This window comes from Paralichthys olivaceus, chromosome 14 (genome assembly GCF_024713975.1).
Source record: "Paralichthys olivaceus isolate ysfri-2021 chromosome 14, ASM2471397v2, whole genome shotgun sequence".
Classification (NCBI taxonomy): Eukaryota; Metazoa; Chordata; class Actinopteri; order Pleuronectiformes; family Paralichthyidae; genus Paralichthys; species Paralichthys olivaceus.
In genome coordinates, this window is record NC_091106.1 from 12369066 (window position 1) to 12394779 (window position 25714).

At 41.1% G+C, this 25714-nt stretch overlaps 7 protein-coding genes across 8 annotated transcripts in view; 3 read left to right on the forward strand and 4 right to left on the reverse strand.

Moving 5' to 3' along the window:
- Positions 1-1160, reverse strand: part of mcph1 (microcephalin 1) — a 28146-nt gene extending 26986 nt beyond the window's left edge. Inside the window, exon 1 of the mRNA XM_069538465.1 lies at positions 1022-1160. The gene's annotated coding sequence lies outside the window, so the exon portion shown is untranslated. The remainder of the gene's footprint in view (positions 1-1021) is intronic.
- Positions 1161-3245: 2085 nt separating this feature from the next.
- On the reverse strand, positions 3246-8058 carry npy4r (neuropeptide Y receptor Y4). Its single transcript, XM_020091102.2, has 2 exons — positions 7919-8058; positions 3246-4823 (listed from the first exon to the last, which is right to left on the reverse strand). Exon 2 carries the CDS (start codon positions 4751-4753, stop codon positions 3398-3400), a length of 1356 nt encoding a protein of 451 aa, XP_019946661.1. The 5' UTR covers positions 4754-4823; positions 7919-8058; the 3' UTR covers positions 3246-3397.
- A 167-nt stretch (positions 8059-8225) lies between these two features.
- Positions 8226-11350, reverse strand: msmb (microseminoprotein beta). The gene is made up of 4 exons (XM_020091211.2): positions 11175-11350; positions 10278-10383; positions 9969-10071; positions 8226-8510 (listed from the first exon to the last, which is right to left on the reverse strand). Exons 1-4 carry the CDS (start codon positions 11220-11222, stop codon positions 8390-8392), a joined length of 378 nt encoding a protein of 125 aa, XP_019946770.2. The 5' UTR covers positions 11223-11350; the 3' UTR covers positions 8226-8389.
- Positions 11351-11464: 114 nt separating this feature from the next.
- On the reverse strand, positions 11465-18773 carry LOC109635431 (sphingomyelin synthase-related protein 1-like). Of its 2 annotated transcripts, none has more exons than XM_020096591.2 (6): positions 18635-18773; positions 14688-15314; positions 14469-14564; positions 13962-14079; positions 13628-13778; positions 11465-13418 (listed from the first exon to the last, which is right to left on the reverse strand). In XM_020096591.2, the coding sequence occupies exons 2-6, from the start codon at positions 15308-15310 to the stop codon at positions 13114-13116; spliced, it is 1293 nt and encodes a 430-aa protein (XP_019952150.1). In that variant the 5' UTR covers positions 15311-15314; positions 18635-18773; the 3' UTR covers positions 11465-13113. The 2 variants fall into 2 exon arrangements, with proteins under 2 accessions (XP_019952150.1, XP_069394568.1); XM_069538467.1 differs by lacking the exon at positions 18635-18773 and adding an exon at positions 17955-18056.
- A 477-nt stretch (positions 18774-19250) lies between these two features.
- On the forward strand, positions 19251-20346 carry LOC109635440 (dual specificity protein phosphatase 13A). Its single transcript, XM_020096604.2, has 3 exons — positions 19251-19601; positions 19684-19898; positions 19990-20346. The coding sequence occupies exons 1-3, from the start codon at positions 19381-19383 to the stop codon at positions 20196-20198; spliced, it is 645 nt and encodes a 214-aa protein (XP_019952163.2). The 5' UTR covers positions 19251-19380; the 3' UTR covers positions 20199-20346.
- A 532-nt stretch (positions 20347-20878) lies between these two features.
- On the forward strand, positions 20879-22133 carry LOC109635448 (dual specificity protein phosphatase 13A). Its single transcript, XM_020096613.2, has 3 exons — positions 20879-21150; positions 21248-21465; positions 21546-22133. Exons 1-3 carry the CDS (start codon positions 21026-21028, stop codon positions 21755-21757), a joined length of 555 nt encoding a protein of 184 aa, XP_019952172.1. The 5' UTR covers positions 20879-21025; the 3' UTR covers positions 21758-22133.
- LOC109633814 (dual specificity protein phosphatase 13B-like) lies at positions 21822-25519 on the forward strand. The gene is made up of 7 exons (XM_020093930.2): positions 21822-21859; positions 22990-23090; positions 23265-23390; positions 23495-23736; positions 24041-24257; positions 24545-24747; positions 25244-25519. Exons 3-7 carry the CDS (start codon positions 23266-23268, stop codon positions 25489-25491), a joined length of 1035 nt encoding a protein of 344 aa, XP_019949489.2. The 5' UTR covers positions 21822-21859; positions 22990-23090; position 23265; the 3' UTR covers positions 25492-25519.
- Positions 25520-25714: the final 195 nt, after the last annotated feature.

Sequence of the window (25714 nt, forward strand, 5' to 3'; positions counted from 1 at the left end):
CTTAGGTCAGCTTATAATGTTTTCAAGGCCTCCAGAAAGCTTGATCTTAATGAAAGTCGGTGCTGACTTGGTCATATGACAAACCTATTTAAATGAAATTTTGGGTCTCAAATCCAAGGGCAAACAAAGTTTTAACTTTCTGGGGGCGAGGGACTCTGTGTCTTTGACATCAGATTTAGATTAAGATAACAGTGCAGCCCAAAAGTGTGATGATCTGATACCTAATCATTCGGATCAAGTTGAGGCTAAGTGATCGCAAACTGGCAGTTAAATGAGGACACAAAAAAATCATGACAAAAAAAATGAAGACAGACAATGTGAACTCAGTTTGATGGCTGAGGTGAAGACAGAGATGCAGAACATTTACTTAATCAAATTAAATTATGCATTTCCAAATCTGGAATAGCTGAATGACATTTAGAATGAAAAGAAGGAGACAGCCTTCTCTTCATGTGCTGCGGCACACTGTTGATGAACAGGATTTGCATAATATAATTCAATTCTACGTTGGGTTGCAGACCTTTCATTATAATTTTAAAAGTTTATAATTGTAGAATACGTGACACGTTTATAAAATATAGAACATTTTAGCTTTGGTGTGACGTTAAAAATAAAGTGGAGAGTACATGTGCAGAATGTATCAACTCCATGAAGGCTATAAATACATTATGTTAACGAGGTGACAACACAGCGGCGGATCTTTTCCTGAACTCACTGTGACCACCACGCCTTAGAAACACACACATATATGTTTAAAGTACACACATATAATGGAGGCGTCTATTACAGTCCGCTCTGTAGCTGTCAACCGCTAAGTCGATGCTAGTTCTCCGTTTGTTTACGCGACGTTTCGCTGCTAACGTCAGGAGCTACTTTGTTAGCATCCTGCAGCTGTGGCTAACTTGAGTTAATACTTCCGTAATGTGCTGATATATGTATAACGCGTGTTTTACAGAGTAACAGTACACCGACGGGATTACTAGTACCAGCCAGTATTACGCAGTAGTTGACGGTAACTTACTTTAAGCAGCAGAGAGGGTTAAATTGTCTAGTTTGCAAAAAGACCTGGCAACGCGGTACATAGTTCGCGCGTGCAGTTTGTGATGCAATGCATTCTGGGGTAAAGGGCAACGATTGGCTGAGAGGAAAGACGTCACCTCCAAACCCAGAAGTGACGGTACAGGAGACGAGGTAGTGTCCCTGAGAAGGGCCCTAAGAAGTCTACTTCAAATCCCACCTGTCCTTTCACTGAAACTTTTACAGTTTCTGTTGACAGACAAACAAATATACTATGTTCAACAACTGATCCACACACGGTGCAATAACTATACATACACACACACTCCATACTTTCAAAGTTTTTACTTCATTGGCAACGAATGTCCCACTGCATCCTTGAATGTTTATAGTTTTAGTTTTTTATTTCACTTTGTAGTAAACTCTTTATACCTTACTTTTATTTTAATTGAACTATTGCACTGCTGAGCTGACCAGTTTCTTCTTGTCCAACACCCTTCATTATACTGTTGACCCTGTGCTTGCTGCATATGACAAATAAAAACTTGAAATATTATGGAATGCATTCTAGTCTGTTTTTCAGAATTAATGGAAATATTATCTTACAATTCTGAGAAAGGTTTTCATGGGGAAAATGTCACCTGTTTTTTCTGAGTAATTAATATTGCCAACCTCAAAATCCCAAGAGTCGCTTTCATTTGGCCACTTTGAGAGGATGAAGCAAACATGTCCTGCCTGTGTAGTTTCTAATATAAATGACAATGTTATTACTTGTGAGCTTTACACAGAAACCTCAGGACTTTGGAAATTGTCCAAACGGAGAGTGCAAGGTTTTTTGAGCTATCTCGTTAATTCAAAAAAACTGAGCAGGATGTTTTTTCCTGGATTCTCATAACTGCAGGAAACTCATAAAGTTCCTGCAGTTTGCACATCGTGACTTCATTACATCAAACAAAGAAGATGGATAGTGTGAAGGTAATTTTTTGTGTGTTCTGTGAACTTTAAATCTGTCACACATATTTTTTTAAACCCCATTAATAAACCAGAATTAACCCTGATAACAATATTAAATATGCATGTGTCTGTGTAGTTTGGGAGATGAACTTCCAAACAATAGAATCTTGAAAACATGAATTAGTCCAATTCCAATTAGCCTTACAGTGTTATTTCACCATTCAGCCGGGAAAACATTTTCTATCTTATCATATTATTCAGTACAGAGACGAAAAACTTGCTTTGAAAACGGCATTTAAGGTAGTAATTTTTAAAAATCGTTTTTAAATTAAGCCTCTTTTAATCCCAACACTGTGATTATTAAAACAGGCACAAACTAATTGACTACACAGTCTCCCACATACATGCACAACTATGAGAGCATTGGTGAGAGGGACAGTGGAATGTGATCTGCATGGCTGCACATGTGAGGTGTCATGGAAGACATCTGAGAACTAAGACCTCAGAAATATTTACCACAGTGCTCATGATAGTGCATCAAGTGGCAGACACATTTTAATATAGGTTAAAAGCCTCACATAAACACATTTTACATTTTTATTCATTAAACCCCTCTTTAGTATATTGAACAATCTTTATTACACTTTATCTCTATAAGTCATTCAATAAATATTCAATCAATATCCACAGAAGACAACTGGACCCTGTGTTTGTCTTCACTAAGCTCACACACTGATTCCACAGCACAAATGCCATAAATACAAAAGTAGTGATAAAATGTGAGAAATACAACATCAGCAGTCTACTTTTAGAAATTATTTTACACGTGTCTCATTTGAAACAAAATGTATCATTTTTCAATACAGACAATCTCATGACAAAATAAATGAGAAAACATGCAGATTGTAGGAATGTTTTTTTTTAATAGGGCACAAGCCTTGAGAACAGTTTCTTTGCTCCAGGAGGGATGAAGACCTTTATTCTGAAGGGGTCTCCTTCATTCTACCATAGATGTTCAGTTGAGTGGAGGTATATCGACTGTCCCATATTTTTTTCTATATCCACCAAAATAGAACTTCACTGAAAATATTTTAAAATGTCATCGTAAGAAAGTCATTGGTTTTAATAATACAGTTAATGGTGGCCTCTCTCTGATTATCTTCTTCCTGATCATCTGAGCTGACCTCATACATATTAGTTTAAGTAACACATTCTTTTGAATCTGTACATTTTTCACGTCAACACACTCCTTAAGAACAGAGTTACTGCAGAATAAGATAAACCAACATTACTGCACACGTCACTTGAAACCCACTGACAAAAATGTTTCACATGTTGCATCACTATCTAACCTGTTATTGAAGGTTAGAGCTACATCAGTACAGTTTACAACTCCAGCAGTGTCCTGTAGGCTGCAGCAGTAAAGTCACACAGAGTTGCTCCTGAAGGCGAGAGGCACAGAGGAGCGGGACACTTCCATGTGCACTATGGACATGGGGAACTGCTCACACTCCTCCTCCAGCGGGCGGCAGCGGCAGTGCAGGAGCACCTCCCTCACCTCCTGTCTGAAGTTGGAGTTGAGGAAGCCGTAGATAATAGGGTTGATGCAGGTGGAGGACATGGCCAGCAGGTGGCAGAGGGAGAAGAGCAGGTTGTGGTGGCAGATGGGCAGAGCCTCCTGGTTCCAGTCGGACAACACATTAAAGATGGTGAGCGGCAGCCAGCAAAGGGCGAAGGCCATTATGAGGGCGACCAGCATGATGTTGATGCGCCGGCTGTTGGTCATGCGATGGCTCTCGGGGGTCCTTGCACGGTCGAGCATTTCTTTGCGGTGGCGAAGGCGCACGAAAACTCTAATGTAACAGAGCAGCACCAGCAACAGCGGGCCACAGTACTGGAACAGCAGGAGCCACGTGGTGTAGGCGAGTCTGTGCTGCTGGGACGGCCAGTGCTCCAGACAGGCCTCCATGTGTGGAATCGTGGGGATGTAGGACAGGAGGGTGCGATATGAACCCGGAGGCACCGATGAGTTTTTGTATGTGTAAGAGGCAGGTTGAGGCAGAGATGCATTGAGATGAGCCTGAGGGGAGGCCTGGTGATGAAGTGGAGACTGGGGCAGGATTACATTAGTGTAGGGCTCATTTGTGAGCAACTGAAAGACCAAGAAGGGGGTAGAAGTGAAGCAAGCCAGAATCCAAATAAGAATGAGTACCGAGTACGCCTGAGGAATGCTCGGCTTCCACCCAGAGGGATTAATGATGAGCTGATGTCTTTCTAGGGCGATGAACACGAGGGACAGCACAGACACCGTCACAGATACGCACTGGATGAACGGCACCAGGCGACACAACAGAGACCCAAACACCCAGTGATCCATGATCGTGTATATGACCGTGAAAGGCAGACAGAAGACACACACAAGAATGTCAGAGAATGACAGGTTGCAGATGAAAATGCTGGTAACATTGACTTTCTCTCTGCGACGGGTGATGATGCAGATGAGGCCGATGTTACCCACCAGCCCCAGCACCATTGTGATGCTGTACAACACCACAAGACCCCCCATGAGAACAGGAGACATATGGCACTGCTCATCGTGCCCGAGAACAAAGATGTTGGAGAGGAGCTGGGACTCGTTCCCTGGCCAGTGCACGGACTCGTGATTGTTCCTTCCCTCTTCCCCTGGTAGGGAGACCGGAGAGGTGGAGCTGTTCAAGGGCAGAGGCAGAGCTGTCGGCAGCGGCGGCGGAGGAGACTGGCTAATGTTGCCACTCAAGGACATCTCGCCAGGACTTCAGTGTCACCAGCCTCCAGGATCAAACTGTCCATCCCAGCCCTCTGAAAACATGCATCTGTGACAAAGAGAGAACACACACACGCAGAGGAAAAGAATACTCTTAGAAGTCTTCAAAGAATTTGTTCATGCAGAATGAGAGAGGCTCAGAGTCAAGAGAAGTTCATGCTGTTGCTGAGGAGGAATGTATCTGAGGAAAGATGCAACATGTGAGAACTTTCTGCAGTTCAATAAGGTTCAATAAAGCATTATTATCAAAACATAAAATTATTCTCTATTTTTCGTCATGCAAGTGGAAAGGCTGTAGAATTGCAGTGTACAGCCCGTAGACTATAAAGATGGTCAACATGATGTTCACCAAAAGTGAAGCCAAAGCAACTCAATTTCGACCTGGTGGCTGGCTGCAGGATAGGTCATGCTAAATTATAAATGTGCGCTCATGTGGTGACAGAATAATTCAAAAAAAATCACTTAAACAACATCTCAAGTTGGAACAAATTAGTTTTTCCACATTGTGTCTTGAAAGCATGTGAGCACATCAAAGTCGGAAAACAACCTTCTGAAAAGCTGTGTCCTCCTCCTTCCAACTCCTCCATGTTAGCAGGTGGGACATGGACTAAACCAAAAAGTCAAAGTAGCTACATAAGCAAATACTTTTTTCTCAAAGATGGTTTTCTCTCATTTATTGTAGTTTGTTTTCACAATAATAGTTGCCCAAGTGCTAATATATCCTATAAATTTGTATTAGTTATTTGATGCTATAAAAATAGGGTGAAACGTCATAATTGACAGCTGAGACTGACTGATGATTGGCTGAGTGCATGTATCTATGGGACCATCCCCCGATCACTACTACACAGACTCTGGCTCCAAGATGGTGACATTCATATCCAGGACATTTAAGCTTCATTTCCGGATAATGAGGAACTGGAGCCATGTCATCTATTTTTATTTACAATCTATGGTCTGACAAAAAGGGGACCAGCACATGTAGCAGCTTCAGTTAAAGGATTTTATTGGCCATAGTGAAAATACTGAACATGAGGCTCTTTCTTCTTCTGATGTTTTTCTCCTGATAAAAACACCAGGAAAAAAAGGATTTTCTCCCTTTTTTCAAATGTTCTGTGATATTTCCAGCACCCATCAAAAATCCCTTTTAACTGGATGTGCATGTTGTTTTCCCATATTATTCTGGTTGAAATTATGTTCCTTTAAAAAGAGGGGAGAACATGTACACACAGAAGCTTTTATAAGAGGATTCTATTTGGTGTCGAGACATTTTGAACACAAGGCTCCATCTTCTTCTTCTTCTTCTTCCAGATGTTTTTCAAATGGTCTGTCAAATTGTGTTAATTAAGAAACCATCAAAACATTTTTTTCCGGATGTGCATGTTGTTGTTTCATTTATTAAATTGTTTCTTTTAAATTTAGTTCGGACATAGTATGAAAACCTTCACAAAATAATCAGATTTTTATACCAAGCTCCAGTACAGCTGCAGAGATTTGTATCAGTTCTTCGTCTTACAGTAACAATCCCTCTCTCCCTCTTTATTTACCCATCTCAAGATCTCAGACTTGTCAGCTCCCCTCCCACAAATGAGTCTTCCAGTCAGGCTTCAAGAATGAATGTAATGACAGTAAGATTACTATGCATACATTTGATCACAGACCTCCAGTTTTCAAGTGCATAATAAATTATGTAGTATGTCAAAGTGAAAGGGCACGACATTGTAAGATTCCTAAAAATGGATTCTGGCTCTCACCTCCCCTCCTCGAAACCTCTACCGTGAAAACCAGCATTGCAAAGGAAACAAGCCTGTCATTTTCCACTGATGGTACACACTCTTAGCTCTCAGTCTCTTCACACAGCATCATTACTAACCTACTCTGGCAGTGTGGTAAGTGAGCTGCAGGCAGGGAGGCATAGCACAGATCCCCCTTCCTTTGGGGAGAAAAGACAATTTTTTATAATGTCACCTGTAACAGATCGGAGGAACCATAAATGGCAGGAAAAACGGAATAAAAAAGTGATTAACAAGCAAATTTGAAGCTGACATGTTACAGTGTGACACTGGGGGATGCACGTCCAGCGTGTGCAGTAGTTGTGTGTGTGAGTTTCCCTCCAGAGCAAAATCTCTGCAGAATGAGGAACACTGTGACCTGGCACTGCACTGCCAATCATATTCTGCTATTCTCCCTCAGTGAAGCTTCCTCCATCCCTGACAGAAATAATGAAGTGAGAGAATGGCTGCATGTCATTTTCCCCCCAGACCAGATGCATTTTGTTTTTACAGAATTTAATCCAAAAAAATGTTCAATGAGTTCAAAGTTCAATGATAATAAAGAGGTCCAGCCGAATGAGTTGTGTTCTTTTTAATGAATTTGATAATTATACTGAAAATGTGTAAACATGTGTCAAAAAATTTAAATCAACCCCCTCAATGGTACATGCTGTATATATTAATGTAAAATATGTACATGCCTATAAATAGTGTTGCTGATTTTCCTATTTTACATTTGTATAAATGCATATCCCCTGTTTTTATTACCGCTTCACCAGACCACTGGACACTTGGTGGACAATTTTCCGGAATCTGTTCTAAATTCATTCTCATTCATTCATTCATTCATTCAAATCCATTCAGTGTTTCCAGATGCATGCAGTCAGAAACAGTTCCCAGCGTTACTGCTCTTTCGTGCGGAGGAGCAGGATAACGGCAGCAGGCACTGTGGTGTGCTCAACCTGAGATAATGACTCCAGCCTCATTATTCTCTGCTGGGGGTGTCAGGAAGTGTGGGTGATTCCTCCAGAGACCACGACAACAAATACTGTTGTGAATATTGGTTTCAACCATATTTCCACACTATATATTAAACATCAGATATACATCATTTCCCCCTGGTTTGTGTTTTGGTCAGCTGCAGTTTACCTGATGAAATTTGAATGCATGTTGTATGAGATGCCTTCCAGACTGCTATTGTTTGAAGGCATCATTCAAAACCATTTGCAGAGGAAGATGCATGTACAGCACAATATGTGTGGACCCAACAGAGACAGACAATACAGAATGAATTTCATAAGTGAAATGAAAATAAAATAAATAATTTTCCTTGCAAGAAAACCATTACAGTGAGTGAAAATAAAGCACTTACATGGTGCGCTGGCAGAGTGGAGCGTCTCTGTGCTGCCAGGATGATAGTGAAAACAATATTCTGATGTTCAGGTTCGAATCCACAGAGATGACAGTTGAAGAAGGAGCTAAGACATCACTGTGTTGCTGTCAGAGGCAGCGGCTGGAGGAGCGTGGCTATTATTGGGCTGTTGGAGCCCTTTGGGTAACAGAGACCCTCTGAGCACCAGGCTCTGCTGTCACACAGTGGTGAAATCATTCAACTACATCCTGAAAATGTCACCTGCTGCAAGTGAGTGTTTGAGAGACAAAGAGCAGGCAAATGGAAATAGATTTGGAGTAGGTTATTTACTTTATTTAAAACAAGAGCAAGAGTTGATTTGTCTTTGTTTCTTGCTGATTTATTGTATGTCTGCTCCATAAACCACTGTAGCTGATCAAATGTAAAACAAGAGCTATTTCCAGGGTGTAGATCATGTTGTATGTTGTGTGTTTAGACAGGGAAACACTCTTTTGTCTTGTCTGACTTCAGTACGATCTTGACAGAACAGGTCTGCTTATCCGCAATCAGCTCACACTCCTCTGGGACGTCGAACTCACCCGCACCACTGACCCTGAGGAACAGATATGAAGATTATTACTACAGGGTAAAAACAAATAAACAAAAACCCTTCTTGAAATGTTAGAAATGTTCTAAATATGGAAGTTACAAGGAATGGGATGAGAAAAAGAATGGGTGGTTTAGTTTTTCTCAGGGCTTAAAAGAGGCTGGTCTGTGGGAGGGAATTCTTTTGGTTTTCGGGGGGCTTTTTCCTATCGATGCTTTATTATTCCCAATTCAACTTCTAGCTCAAAGGACCTATATCTGAGTATTCTATTCAATACATATTTAACATTACCTCTCATTTTTCAGTGGTGCTCCACAGGGATGGTGCAACAGGGAAGTCGAGGCTGGCGATTGCCCGAGGCCATGAGCTGAGAAAAGGGCTGATTATATTTGTCCACAGCAACAATTGAGTAGGGCCCCCAGCTCAGTTTTGCCTGGGGCCCCAAAGGACACCTACAATTCCCCTGGTGATCCATGAATGATCCATGCACCAGTGGTGGGGCCAGGAGGGCACTTGTCCCTTCTGAAATCTAATTGGCCCCTGAATTACCAAGTTAATAATCTAGTCACATAAAAAACAATAGTATAAAAAAATTTGACAATTTGTGGAGATTCTTTTTATTTCCAAGCCACTTTAAAGTAAACAAGGATCCTTTTTCAAAATACATTCAATGATGTGTGGCTTTGCTCAAAGCTAGAGAGCTAACAGTAAACCAGGAATGACTTAAAGGTGCATCTTACCGAATCAGGGACTGTGCATGAATGATGGACATATAATTGGCCCCTCTGAGTAAATTGTGGCCCTTTTATGGCCACTGATTTAGAAAAATCTTATATCCACTGCTAGTGTCGCAACATGTGGTTTGGAGGTTCCACTTATAGGCTGAATAATAAATAAATAAGATATGGGTCATTCCATGATCTTAATGAAAATTGGCGTGCTGATTTGTTTACGTGAAAAACCGATGGAAACGTAATCTCATGTGTCTTAGACCTCAATTAAGGGAGTCATTTTCATTATCACCTGATTAAATTATCATCAGTGCACACATGGTGGCCAACTGTTCCTGACACTTATTGACACACATCACCTTCTTCCTCAAGCAGAATCAGCTGTGCAGTAAAACCAGAGATCACCACGGTGCATTGTATGGAAGAACACTCAGCATGCAGCTGTCTCCCTGCATTTCCCCTCAGTAAAGAACATGTTTTTGGATATTTGACTGTGTGACCTTTGGCTGAGCTGTCTGGAGAAAACAGACCTCCCTGGCCGCTAGTTTAAAACACACCTGATCATGAAAACCATGCGCTGGTGGAAACATGAAATCTCATCTATATTTCAATATAATTTCAAAAAAATGGAGGGTTTAGCAAGGTCTAACCCCCCTATAGATCTGATTTATTACTTTTCCCACAGGAAAATCTTGAAGTTTCATTATTATAAAAGAGAGCATGAAAGTCTTACATGTTACAGCAGTTCACTCCTTCCTGTGAGCAGGAGCATGACATGCAGTCTTTGACCCACTCAGAGTCAAATTCATGCTCCTTTCCATCCTGATCTTCACACCCTGCATGTGCAGAAAGAAGAAACCACAGTTCAGAGGAGCAGTCGATCCAATAACCTCACTGTGCATGAGTGAAAGGTGGGAAGTAAACACACAACAGCTGGATGATGCAGTAATACTTGATGAAGAAGAACTGAATGCTATACATTTTACAACTTCTAGCAGAGTAAAGTTTTCACTCTACTTTGTCACCGTTATAGTCAACTCACCTGTTGGAGGGTTGTTCAAATCTTTGATGACTAGTTCTTGGAATGTGCAGTCAGAGTGGCACAAGACAACCAGTCCCAGAAGACAAACAAACACGTGGAGCAAAGCCTGATAAATTAACCACAAATGTACACAAGGTGAATTTTTGTGGTCTATGTAATGTATTTAAGCAGTTCTCCTTAATCAACTTCCTTTATTCAGCACATTCTTTTAAAATCTCTGGAAGACTGGAAGGGAATCCGTTTTCACGGTTTAGTCATCAGCTAATTGCACTTTTATTGACAAGAATAAAAAAACCTACAAGGAATAAAATAAGACATTCTACTGTCAGTGTCAGTTTTAACATTTTGGCAATTTGAATCTACAATACTGTAGTTTGCCATCACCATATATCATACAAATTGACACTTTTTACATTATCCCAGCAACATACAATACTGTTATTCCTTTTAGTCTGATTTATAAGGATTTGAAAAAAGGCACAGTAAAAACAGGAGCAACTTAAAAATAACATTATCCGTATTATTTGAATTTGTGAAATAATCTTTGTTTTTTTATTCAAATGTATTTCTTTTTTCTTATAAAATATTATTAACCATGCAATGCATACATTTATTAATCCATATCTTAGTTACTAAGTAGAGCACAATAGTCCCCTTAGATTCAATGAAAATGCACACGTGTATAGAAATCAGTCCCCTAAATGCTTCATATCTTTTTTACATCAATGTCCATGAATTATTCCCTGGAAAATTTGGGACAATGTCAAAAAATGTCACAGAGGTAAAAATGTACATCACAGTTTAAAACTGGTTGATAAAAATAATTGACAGCCTCATTATTTCTGAACTCTACATGTTCATATCTTTTCCACTTGAATTGAGGTGAAAAATACTTACCATTCTCAGATGTGATGTGACCAAGTCTACAGAAAGCTTGAAGTGCATAAGAACTGACTCTTAGATTGGTTTTATATTAAAGGTGTGCCCCCTGCACACAATGATAGCATTTGAATAGTGAAGTGAGTCAGATATTTGCTTTAAGGTGGGGAATATTTGTAAAGTTTAAGACACACCTAACTTTATAATAACAATTCCATGTTATTTTTTTAATCTTACAAGGAGGCTATGAACCACTTTATAGAAATACAAAAAATTATTCATTGAAAAAGTCTGAAACATAAAAACAGTTTTCTATATCTGTAAACTTTTATTGTAGAGCCAAAAAGCAGACAAAGCACTTGGATTAAAAATAAAACAACAAACTGTAAACGATTTTTTTTAAATATAGTTTTGATCAACCACAAGATCCTATTCACTTCACTTTTGAGTTATCTAACAGTTTGTCCACAGTTGCATTCATGAAAAGTCTTTGTGCAACATAGAGAAACTGGACAAAACAGTCTCAACAAACCCAGCTTCATCATTAACACCCTGTAAACAAATAGGCTCATTGGCAAAATTGAATATTGCAATAAAAGTTCAGATATTTGGTTTGTAAAAGTTGCGAATGTAGGCAGCCCAATGTTGTGTTCCAGCGGTGACACCAACTAATACAACAAAGCTATCGAAAAATTAAGTGAAAAATTAAGTTTAAATGCAAAAAACAGACGAGTGACTAAAACAGATGAACAATTGAAAGAAACGTTTTTCCTTTGGTAGCAGCCACCAAACTGGTGTCACATCTGTTTCCAGCAAAACAACACATAAACTGTCATTATGACAACTCTCAAAGAATCAGAGTAGTAATCTTCATGGATGGCTGCTGATCAGTTCCTATTTTAAATTGGAGTAAAACTCAAGACCACCAAACCATAAGTGAACCTGAATTATCCCAAAAGTGGAATATAAATAATCAAAGTGATTATTTCAAGGCAAATATGTATCAAAGGAAATGTCTGAACCTGTAGTAAACCACGTTTATTTCACTGTATGTGGCAGTGTGCAGTTTAATCTCGGAATAAATTAAAAAGGAATACATTCAGTTTGCTATTGTTAGGTGAGAAATTACTGCTTTCATATATGTCCATTAAACCTGAAGCTCTACAGCAGGGTGGAGAGAATAGCTTAGCACAAAGACTGGAAACAGGGGGAAACAGGGAGCATGGCTCTGTTTAAAGAGAAACAATTATAATAATCTCTGAAACACATCTATTGAAGTGTTAAGTTTTTGAAACCTCTGCTAAGGAAGTTAGTTTTCACCCCTGTCCATTTGTTTGTGAGCAAGATAACGCATAAACTATAATATGGATTACCACGTAACTTGGTGGAAAGATGCTGCACGGGTCAGGGAAGAACCCATTTGATTTTGATGCAGATGTGATACAGAGGTTGAATCTTATATCAATGAATGTTTGGCATTGGTGCAGCTAGATTGGATTTAAGGAAACGGTCCTCGTGGAGGTATGCCCCCCACTGAGTGCCATTCTAATTAAATCCGTACAAAAGCAGCAGTGTGAAACCAACACATTGAGTTTTTACAACAAGTGTCATGCCAAATCATTATATGACGAGCAGCAGTGAGTCACAGTGACAAGGTGCCAGTTTAATCTTTGGTTTTAGTGCCAATAGTTAAATTTTGTTACCTTTAAACAGAGCCTTGATGCTGAGCTAACCCACTGCTCGCATTAGCTTTATATTCATTAGACAGACATGAATGTGGACAACAAACTGTTAAACTTTTCCTTTAAACATAAAATTATTTAACAAAATAAAGATTTATGCAAATGAGGTAAAAAAATGAGATAAGAAGCAGCATGTCAAGTATAAAGTTTCTAATTCCGGCTGTAAATGTTACAGTCCATGCACTCAGCAGCAGCAGCTGTCTGAACGTCTTACTCTATCCAATCAGAGTCTTCATGAAGGTGGGTTTGTTGAAGGGCCAGTGATACTGATTGGGGACGGGTCCGTTCACATTGCACTCGAAGAAGGAGAACATGGGGAACCAGATGCGTGCTCGCCGGCTGTGTTGGTAGGCACGGGTGTTAGCTAGAGTGTGGTAGTAGAGGAAGAGGCGGGTGGTGATGTAGAAGGCAATGAACACGTCGATGGAATAGTGCTCATGGGCTGCCAGGATGAAGAAGATGCCAAACAGGTTCAGCACCCAGGAGATGGTGTGAATCAGGTTCCAGGTTCGTGGCGTGTCTGCAATTGAAAGGAACAGTTAAAGAACATGTTTGGTTGAAAGGATGAAATTACAATGTCAATATGTTTAAAAACTTTTTCCACTGGAGGGGAATTCAATATTTTCATTGTAATTTTCTGACAAAAATAATCAAGGATAATCTCTCCTTTAAAAACTGTTGCACATACTCTAAAACTAGTTAAAGGAAAGTAAACATATTAACACTCACATTCAGTCACGAAAAAGTTGAGCATCGTTATGACAACCGTGTGTCCGCTGAACATGTAGTCTCCACACGTTTGCACACCGGTCAGGGTCATCCCAAACCCACTCCAGATCGCTAGTGCCCTCTGTATCTTCTCCCAGGTATCACCGTATGTCTGTTGGAAAAAAAACATCCTGTTATCAGTAAGCCGTTCATCAGTTTACAAAGGGAGGGCACAGAGTCGAGACTAATCTGCATCAACTGTTGAGAGCTGAAGAAAATAATTGCTGACAACTCAAGACTGGTAAATGGCAAACATGATCTAATCAGCACTGAAGCTTGGGTGTGTCCTCCCCACCTTACTGGCACACTTCAGGTGCTGCCCGGGCACAGAGAGCGAGGTGACAAACATGGTGCAGCAACGAAGCAGAAACACGGTTCCCATTAAAGAACACAACCGCCTGAACAGAATGGATCTAAATCAGAAACACAAAACAGAGTTTCATAACGTTCATGTGGAAAGATAAATGAATACATTGCCATTAAAAAACAACATATCCAACAGTGCAATACATTCTACCTAACGCTGTTAAGTGCAATAATTGATCTATATGTGATGTCTGGTGCAATGTATGTGATTTTAGTGAATATTTATATCATCAGGAGTTCTTTGAATATTTATGAGTTTCTTTTTTCTCTTCGTGAATTCTCTGTTTTTGCTGAAATTAAGCTTGTACTTGGAAATCTCTCTGTCCACTCAGATGGATGGATAGATTGATAAATGATAGATAGATTCATCACACTGCACGGTGTTATAATATAGTCCATCAGTGGTGAGAATATGTGGAACAGTGAACTACAGTACCTGTGTTTGTGAAGCAGCAGGATCAACATAAACATATAACACAGGAGGAGGCCACAAGCTTCGGCCATTGCAAAAGCCCAGGGGATTCTGGGAACGCTGTGAAAATACAAAAACATCTGTTGCAGCGTGAAGATTACACAAGTGTGTATATTTCAATTTAATGTTAAATTAGACTGGTGATTATCAGTGGAATACAGACAAAAGTAATGAAGTGTTTACCTGTCCAGGAATATATCAGGAAGTGGGGGGTATGTCCTCATGTCGGGGACACGCTCGTGCACAAACACCATGACAACAGACGTGAATCCGAACACAAGAAACACATAAATGCAACTCATGACTGTCTTCCACACTTCTGGGTCCAGTCTACCAGCCAGGTGCTGCCTACACCTCCAGTTGGAGTGTGTATGACACAGTGTCGCTCCTAAACCGTATCCAGATCTGTCACCATTCCTAAGCCGCAGCTCAGTCCCATTACACAAGCGATCAGCTCCGTTATATCTCCTCTCTGCTCCGTCGTATCCCCACTCTCCTCCTGCGGCACCTGACGAGAGTCCAGAAGGTAGGTTGTCTGACGGCTGCAGGCCCAGCTCCTCCAGCTCGGCCTGGTTCTGTCTCTGGAGCCGGCGGAGGGCCAAGGTTAACCTCTTGATGTCTCCCAGCACAGTCAGGCCCAGTGGTGGACCCCGCAGGTCAGCCTCAGTCAGAGCCAGCAGGCTAGGCCCATCCAGGCGGTGCTGGGTGCACAATACCTCCACATACTCCCCAAAACCTTCCTCCTGCAGCCACTGGGCCACCTGCTTACAGCTCCAGACACTCACACCGTCCTCTGACGGAGCCATGCCACTGCAGACACAGACAGCAAAATAACTTGAATGATCAAGTACAACACTTCAAATGAGTCAAAGACATGAGGATAGAAAGTACAGACTGACGCAACATCCTGTTTGAACTGATGACTCCAATTCTCCAACGTCTGTTAACACTGAGTCACTTCCTTTTTCACCTCTTGATTTCATTACTCTCTGTGTGACTCTCCGCCCAGTTGTTTAAATGCAAATCTGATGTAGATTTTTCAATTTGCATCCTACTGATCACAACTCCCTGGCCTATGTATGAACGACACAGTCATTCATTTTGTATGGAGATGAGATACTCAGACCCCTTGTGTGTGTCTGTAAACTCATATACATAATATATGATTAAAGTGATTGATAAACATTTTGTTAACTACCACATTTTCCCCAGAGCCAAAACTGACTAACTTCATCCCACAAAATCTATTAGAGATTGAATTATTGATAAATCGACAGTTTATATTCAAGATCTGGTAAACTGAATAACATTGGGTTTGTGTACTGTTGGTCGGACAAATGTCAGTGGGCAAAAACCACAAACAAATGGACTTTAATCTAATAAATCAGCCAAACCTTGATTAATTGTTAAAATTTCACTATTTCAGCACAATAACACTAAACACTAATCAAGAATACATATTGTTAAGACATGCATGTGTTTAAAATGTAACACTGACTAATCAGGAGTCAGTGCCGATAATCTGCCGTGGCGGATTATTTGTGCTCTTATTCGACGTGACCCAGGACTGAATGCCTTGGGCTACTTAGCGCTCTTACATCATCAGCGTTCAGGTCAGTGACTGAACACTGGAGCTACAGATTATAGTGTCCGTCTGCTGACATCAGTGTCCTTATAAAGCAGGTCAAGGATTTATGTGTCAAACCATAACAATGAAGGGTGACACACTGTTACACCTTTGTCATTTAAAAATAAAAATGAAAAAGGCAGCGACTCACTAACCATTCAGGGTTGACCCAAAAGCAGCAGAGTAAGTTTCCCTCCAACAGTTAAAGTCGAGCTCTGGTGAATCAATCTTTGCTTTGCCTTTTTTTTTTTTTTTTTTTTATCATTTTTGCCCTTTGACCCTCTGATAAAGTCACTGCAGTGCTGCTCCTCACTGCTCCAAAGGTCTGTAAGGTTCAAGAGTGAGTCGCTGTTGACGGCTGAAGGTGAGCGATAACCCTCATGCTTACTGGATGGTAAACACAGATTTAAAACTACCCAAGTAAGCAGCTTTTAGATAAAGGTTAAGTCAGAGGTATCACTAAATGTTCATACACATACATCCACTGTGCTGCTTTTATTTGTTTTAAAAGTTACAGTAGTTACTGAACTACAGACTACATCTCCTCTGTCATTACTTTCTGAATCTGGGAAATACTCCACTTGTTTTAGATTGTAGATATTGTTTGTCTGAATCTACTAAAATGCTGATTATTTTCATGATTGCTTGATTTGTTTGCTCCTAAAACCCCAAAATAATAATTTTATCACAGTGAAAATCAAGAAAAAGCAGCTAATCCTCATGACAGCTAAAACTAGAATGGCTCTCAGTAGCACACATACCTCTGCAAAGGCCTAACAGTCAATCAAGCTGCACCAAACATTGATATGAGTCCTCGAAATGTGCCTGTTTTTTACTATTTCTGTTTCACGATGTTAGAGAAAGTGAAAAAAGAATTCCTGGATGTTCCCTCTTATCTGGATCAGCAGCAAAACTTCATGGATGCTTCCCTGACCCATACTTTCCCCAAGTTCTGAAGTAATCTGTTTATTCGTTTTAACGTAATCTTGCTCTCAAACAAGCGAACCAGCAAACAGACGGGGGGCAATTGATCAATTAATCTATTGATAGATGGAAGGAAATATAATCACCATTTTTTGTTTTAAGTTCTCCTCATGTGTGCTGCAATAAAGTGTGGAATGATAAACTGAATATTTTCAGTTTATTTTAACAATAAACTCACTATTTCATTATTGTCTGATGTTTATCAGAGCAAACATCAATGAAAGAAAGAATCCATTATTTATTAAGAAGATCAATCAAGTTATGAAAATAATTAAGTTTAGTTTCAGTCCTAATCCCAACACATGAAAAGCTGAAATGATCAAATATTTGGTATCTTTGCTTGATGAATAACTGAATAAATTAATGATTTGATCTACTGGGTTCAGAAAGAACTGCGACACACAAAGTAGACACAAGATACTCAGGAGCAATCGCAGTAAATGCATTAACACTGATAAAAACAATTAATACATTTTTTTATATAAAAATAAATAAAAAACAAGAACAATAAAAAAGAAGATGGCATCACATAAAAGCAAATAAATACAAACAAAAATAATAAAAGCAATAAAACATAGAAGGGTTAGAGTTGTTTTGTGCTATATACACAATTATACTACTTTGATGTGTTTTTCTACTCTAAATTGTGGTATTCTAGTCATATTTTGTGACTTGTGTAAATATATTCCAGTGAAACAAACCATGAGAGTTGATGACAAACTTTGTTACACACCGTCAACACAACAGATCATGTGGTGACTCGCTGCCTCTGAAGGATCCATACAGAATAACTATTCAAGCTGATCACATATTGACATGTGAGCGTTAAAGTGACTCACCTCAGCTCCGTTCCCTCACTCTGACTCTGACTGTCAAGTCTGTAGATTGTACTGGCAGCGTGCTGCAGCTTCTCTGGCCTCAGGCTTTGACTTGGGTGGGGGGGGGGGGGGGGGGGGGGGGGGGTTTGGATTCATAAGTGCCGTGTCAGCCTATTTGTCTGGTGGCTTACAGTGAGTCACACACACAAAGCTGAAGCTCTTCAGTGTGTGTGTGTGTGTGTGTGTGTCTATCTATAGTTATGAGGGCCAATTTTGGTTCAATACTATCACTGTGAGGACATTTCTGCTGGTCCCATAGTAAGAATTAGGTTTAGGTTAGAGTTAGGCATTTAGTTGTTAGGGTTAGGGTAAGTGGTTAGGGAATGCATTATGTCAATGAGTGTCCTCCCAACTATAGAGAGACATGTGTGTGTGTGTGTGTGTGTGTGTGTGTGTGTCAGTAACAAAGGCCTCACAGTGTGTTCAGCACAGGGCCACATTGTAACATCACACTGCTTCTCGTCAGCATGACATCAACTCCCCTATTTGTTTTATGGTGGTTTTTCAGTTTCAAACACAACTGTCTTCACAGAGCCAAAGAATGGATGTGTGTACATATGTAACAGAGAACAACTGAAGTCCCAGAAAGTACATTCAGTCATTTAACAGTCACTTATAATGGTTAAAGTTGCATCTCTTACCAGAAATCCAGTGTGAGTGAGCTGCCAGGGGGTGTAGACAGTCTGCCTGTTTGTGTCTCACTTCACTGGTGGACAACTTCTGCTTCTTGGCCAACATGCTTCTGACAACCAGGCAACAGCAAACAGGAACAGAGTGTAGTAAACAACAGCAGGAAAGAGGAGCTGCTGGCCTCATGCAGGACTGCTGCTGAAAACACACTGACACCTGCTGCTCACATCCAGGACAACTGCTCCATTTCATTACCAGGAGCACACTGTTGCTCGTGGTGGAGCAGGTATGCAAAGTAAAACTCTAAAGTAAATCTGTAAAATAGTAAAAATGTAAGGGTCCTTAAGTTGTTTTTATTGTGCTTTATAAATAAACCTGACTACAATATTGTAGTAAAAATCTGCTTTATTGGCCAAGTTCACACATACAAGAAATCTGACTCTGGTTTTCATTGCTCTCAGTGTGCTTATACATAAATAGACAAACAGCCTGAGGACTATAGAAACTGAACAAATGAGTACGAGACACAAAACATGTTGTGGCGGATTTCCTGAACTGTTGGTTTGAATCATAAAGAAAAGCACAAGGTGAACTGTAACAGGATGAGTGAGAGCCTGCAGACTGGAGTGGTCGAGTTGCACCACCTGTTTTTGACAGTCACAGGATGAATGAGGTGCTGCTGAAGCAGAGGCAACAGATCTGTGTCATTTAGTTTGTAGGGACAGGACAGAGCAGTTTATGACCTTTAGACTTGAAAATGTCAGACAGAGAGTTGATCACAGACAAAGGATGTGATACTGAGAAGTCGGATCCTGGAGAGGAGGAAGAGGAGGAGGAGAAGGAGAAGTGCACATGTGTGACAGCAGAGAAGAGAGAGAAGATCCGGTCTCTCCAGGAGCTGGAGGAGATTTTACACTCCGCTCCACGCTCCTGTCGCCATGGAGATGAGGTGTGGCCTAGCCTGTATCTGGGAGACATGTGAGCATCCTGTGGCTGATTTAAGTCCAGGTTTACCTTGTGTGAGCAGTTATTGATGCATGAAATGTTGTGTTTGTGACAGGGTCATGTCTCATGACAAGTTTGGGCTCTGGCAGCTGGGTGTCACTCATGTGCTGAACGCCTCCCATGGTAAACTGTGCTGTAAGGGCAATGATGATTTCTATGGAACCACGGTGAAATACCACGGAGTCCCAGCCAACGACCTGCCGACGTTTGACCTTTCACCCTTTTTCTACCCTGCAGCTGAGTTTATTCACCAGGCTTTGACATCAGGAGGTAGCAACAGATACCTTGAGTAATGTAATGATATACGTTGGGTTATTTGTCCTTTAAGCATCTCTTTCTTTGAGTGTTTAATGATTTCCAGGAAAGGTGTTGGTGCACTGTGCTGTGGGTGTGAGTCGCTCAGCTGCGTTGGTCCTTGCCTACCTGATGATTCATCACCACCTCAGCCTTCTGTCCTCTGTACGCTGTGTGCAAGAGAAGCGCTGGATCTTCCCCAACAGAGGCTTTCTGCGACAGCTCATAGCCCTGGACCGACAACTGCAGGACACCGATATGAATGAGATAAAATAAAACAAGGCAAAATATGTATAACAAAGACCTATTCTATGGATTTTTCTCTTTTTGTCTGCTAATTCATAAACAAAAGTAATCAACAAACAGATGGGTTTTGAACAACTGAACATTTCTGATTGGTCGTAGCACTCTGTATTTTATTACATTTTATTATTGAAGTGGCAAATGGACTATTTACAGGTCTGATCATGGACCTGAAGAAAATGTACGGGCTATGGACCAACGGGGAAGTCAAGGAGTTGCTTGGCATTTTTCCTGAGGACGACAATTGTTGAGATTCTCTGTAAAGCAGGCAGGTCATTGAAACCCCCACCAGCTGGTGTGAATTGCTTATGATATCTTCAAGGGTACTATTCTTCAGGGTCCCATTAGTTGGGGTGAGTGTATTCAACTGGAAGAGAACTTAGGATTCCATTGTAAAGTTGTTGCCAAAAGTTTGTCACTCATCATAAAAGGTGGTCTAAGGCGCCAAGATCCTCATTTGCAGCACCCAAGACTTTCTCCATTTGTATTGTTTTCTATGTACTTTGTGTGCAGCTCTCCCCTCACTCGTCCTCCTCTGATGTGACCTCAGTCTGGTCACAGAGAGAGTCCCTGACGTTTTGGCATCTGTGAACAGACCAGTCAATGCAGCAGCTCCATTAAATAACTCCACATCCAGGCAGAGAGAACACTCTGAAACACAGGGAGCTAATTTGAGAAGAGAGCGGTATTCGGACAGCCACCTGCTCGCGTCTCTCACCGAGCTGCAGACTCTGGTGTCGGTGCTGGGACAGTGAACAGAGAGAGCAGTGCTGCTGGAGTCTGTCAGAGGAGCAGGGAGAATGTCAGGGAGCAACCAGCCGCTGGACCTGGTGCCCATTAAAGAACTGGAGCTCATTTTGGATTCCTGCACTCTGGAGCTCTCTGCAGTGGATGAAGTGTGGCCCAACCTGTACATTGGAAATGTGTGAGTGTCTCATGTTTGAGGAAGGGGGGGGGCATTGATCATAGACATACTACTGCACTGAGAGGCATTGATCTGTGTTGGTCTCTTTGATTTGCAGGGCTGTGGCACAGAACAAAAAGACGTTACATAAGCTGGGCATCACTCATGTCCTGAATGCCGCACACTCCAAGCAGGGCAGCATCGGGGACCAGACTTTTTACGAGAACACCTGTGTTTACTTTGGCATCCCGGCTGAGGATTCAGAGCACTTTGACCTCAGTCAGCACTTCAGACCTGCAGCTGACTTCATCCATAAAGCCCTGAAGAGCAAAGATGGTAAAGTACAAGAATGTGACACCCACATTGTCCCATCAAACAAATTTGTCCTGTCTCTCATTCTGCATCCTGCTCTACAGGGAAAGTGCTAGTGCACTGCATCATGGGAGTGAGTCGATCGGCCTCTTTGGTCATGGCATACTTGATGTTGCGGCAGCGTCTCCCTCTGAGAGATGCTCTGAGGCAAGTCGTCCAAAAAAGAGCCATTTACCCCAATCGCAACTTCCTGTCCCTGCTCCTCAAGCTGGATGATCAGCTGACGCTCAAACGAAGGTTGTGTCCTCTTCTCTGACGTCTGTCTTTCTCGTAGCATGAGTCGCCTCAGGGCTCCATTCCACTCCACATTACAGTAATTGGTGCTGGCAGTGTTTGTGAACAATGATTTCTTACCACAGTGAGTATACTGTAGACAGTGGTGCATGGTGATATTGAAATTCCATATTTTTATTGCTCTTTTCCTCAAGTTTAACTCCCGGCTACAGCAGCAATGATGATGATGTGTTTTTCCATTTTGTAAATAGGGGGTACAGATTTGTTTTTCATTTTCAAACTGTGTTCAAATGTTTCCTCTCAGTGTTGTCAGTCCACAAAGACACCAAAATGTCCACAAGTTTTGTAAATACATCTTTATGATTGTTGTCAATGTCCATTAAAGACATTTTCTGATATTTCTTTTGAATACTTTGGTCTCTACAGTGATATAATGACTGACAAAGAACTTCCTTCAATATGTTTCATTCTTTGCAAATTACACTTTATAACAAAATGTGATAGAACAGCTTCCTCCCAAAGACAAGCAGTAGATTGATATCGTTCTGTTACATGTTTTGCAATAAGAGAACATTTTTGACAAGTTTGAGTTTTAAATTATGCAAAAATCAAATGACAAAATAAATGCAAAAGTTTTGGATTATTTACCATTTTACAGCAAGTGCACATAGGTGTTTCAGTACCTCCGCTTAGGTCCTTATTTTGTTGTCAGTGTTTGCTTGTTTTTTCAGCATTTTCATTGATTCCTTAGAGAATAATTCGTGGATCTTGTGACTTTTAATGCGAATTCATAAGGGTACGGTTGGGCCTTGATTTGCACAAAATCAATGTCTTGATGAAATGTAAATACATCACTGTATCTATAATGTATCTCACAAATGTGCCTTTTGCATTTTCTTCTTTCTACAAAATTCAATAAGCTCTTTTTTAATTAAGGTAAATAATTCAGTATTATATTCTCACATAGCTGCGGTTAATGTCAAGGCTTTGAACACATTTCTTAAAGGAGCAGAGCAGCAGTTGCTGTCGGCTCCTGCATGGCAACAAACAGAGACACACACAGCGAGGTATTAAATAACAGTCTGTCGTCATCATGGAAACTCAGCAAGTGAGCTCATGTTGACGGGATGATGCCACATTGTTGTACAGAAGACAGAGACTTCAGGCATGCGGTCAAAATGGATTAGATGTGTTAGAAAGTGCCTGAATACAGTCTGTGGGATGTGTTTGTCACTAATGAGTGTATGATTACAGAGTTATAAAAGGAAACAGGCTGTGGTCGCGTGTGTTTGAGAAGGAATAAGAGTGAGCGCGGAAGAAGAAGAGTTTCACTGCCTTGAAGATCAGGATTAATAGTATGTCCCCTCTGCCGTTACGTCTTTATTGATGATTGATTGTATCCTTTATAATATGGATAAAGCTTTTGCAGAATTTTACAAATGTTTACAGAAGAAATTTCATGTAGTGAAAGCTTAAAAACAGGCCTGTGTTTGTGTGTGTGTGTGTGTGTGTGTGTGTGTGTGTGTCAGTATGTCTCTAAGGGATCCACCATATGCACCTCCTTCTGTCTCGGAGCTGCAGGAGTTCCTGATGTCAGACAGAAAACCTACTGGACATGTCAATCAAGTCTGGCCAAACCTTTACATAGGCAACGAGTATGTTCACACACAAAAACACACAAACACACACACACACACGCACACACTCACACAGTGCATCTATAAAAAATATCCTGAGTCAATGTGTGATTGTGCTTTAGGGCGGCGGCTCGTGACAAGGCCACACTCCACTGTCTGGGCATTACTCACATTGTAAATGCTGCTCATGGACCCCCCATCCCTGGCCCCGGGCCTTGTTTCCACGTCAACACCGGCCCGCTCTTCTACAGAGACATGACGGTGGATTATTATGGGGTGGAGGCAGATGACGCTGTACAGTTTATCCTGAGTCCTTTCTTCTACCCAACAGCACGATACATCCGAGCTGCGATGGCCATGGGAGGCAAGTCAGTCACACTTAGTTATTTCAGTGCGTGTGACTGGATTTACCCTCAGTGTCTGTTAAGTAAAGTGCACCTGTACAATATAATGAAACTCTGCAAATATATATAATGCACATCTGTTCAAGGTGTTAATTCAGTTTTATGTTCTAGCAGAAGTCCTGGTTAGTGAGGGTGTTGTATGTTCTTAAAACATGTTTCTGAGGACAAAGAAAGAAACACATCATAATACAATGTAGTCCAGTACAACACCACCTTTAACTATGACCCCAGCAATTAATAATCTCAGTCAATGTCCTGTCCCAGGACGTGTGTTTGTCCACTGTCTGATGGGTGTGAGCCGCTCTGCGACCTTGGTCCTGGCCTTCCTCATGATCGTCGAGGGCCTGAGCCTGCAGGAGGCAGTGGCTGCCGTCAGACCTCACAGAGACATCTGCCCCAACCCAGGCTTTCTGCAGCAGCTCCGCAGCCTTGACATGAGCCTGGAGAGGGAGAGGAGGAGACAACGACTGGCCCAAACACTGTAAACACACCCAGAGACGCACTCAAATCCATAGACATCAGCATGTACACCCATACACACACATCTTTATTGCTACAGAGGTAATTTAACCAAGGAGGAGGAAACACCATCCCTGACAGAGCTGAGGCAAATCCTCTGGATGGACAGGAAGCCGGTGACACCTGTCAATCAAGTCTGGCCGAACCTCTACATCGGAGACGAGGGAGTAGGAAAATTCCATCGAACTAAAACGAGAAGATATTTTAGTGAATCAGCTTTTGTGTGTGTGTGTGTATGTGTGCGTTTAGGTCTGTGGCGCGAGATAAAACCACGCTTTCCTCTCTGGGTGTAACTCACGTACTGAACGCTGCAGCAGGTCGACACAGGATCAACACAGGTCAACAGTTTTACAGTGACCACAGGGTGGAGTACCATGGTGTCGAAGCTGCAGACCATCCGGAGTTTGACCTTCAACCTTTCTTCAGGCCGGCTGCACAGTTCATAGAAAATGGTCAGTCTGGAACATGACAATAGGATCCAGTATGATGCACTTTCTGAGGAAACAAAAAAGACACAAACACATCTATGATCAGAAAAATTGGGAAATATCAATGTTGGCACTGTAATAATTAATTTCACTCCTAATATTATTTTTAAATTTGTCTTATGTTTGGTAGAAAATTCAAACATTGTCCTACCTTGGACTAGAATAAATCCTGTATTATATCATAATCATGATGGGTGTGTTGTTGATGTAATCTGTAATTCATCATTTCCTTACACTAACAGCACAAAAACAACTCCATAGCTCTCACAGTGTTATTAAGCTGTGTAATTTGATCAGGCTGATGGATGTTCCCTATGCAGCCACTTAAAATCTTCAAACCTGTGATAAAAATTTATCAATATTAAGATGAGGAGGTCTTAATAGTCATAAATTGAACATTTCAATCAATACATTATTTTTTTTAAGTCTTACTGAATACAACAATCAACATGTCTTCTAGGGAAGGTGTTTGTCCACTGTGCCATGGGTGTGAGCCGCTCTGGAGCACTGGTTCTGTCGTATCTCATGATCTGTCAGGGCCTGTCATTGGCTGAGGCCATCATCTCTGTCCGTCTGAGCCGAGACATTGGACCCAACTCTGGGTTTCTGGAGCAGCTGAGGCAACTGGAGCTGAGCCTCCGTCCACAGAACAGCCGGAGCCCACAGGAGGACGATGACCACATAAAATCGATTTATCGTAACTCATAAAAAGAATAAATGACAACACTCAAATAACAAATAGAAATGTCATCCCTCTGTCTAGTAGCCTATCTCCTCCCCAGAAACAAATTGTGCAATACAACAACTGAATGCTTCACGTTTTGTGACTCTGGAAATAACCGATCCCCACACCTGTCCACACATTAGTGACATTCCTGTGATGAAAATGATGCAACATGCTACTCTCACGACACTTCTTTTTGTTTTCTGG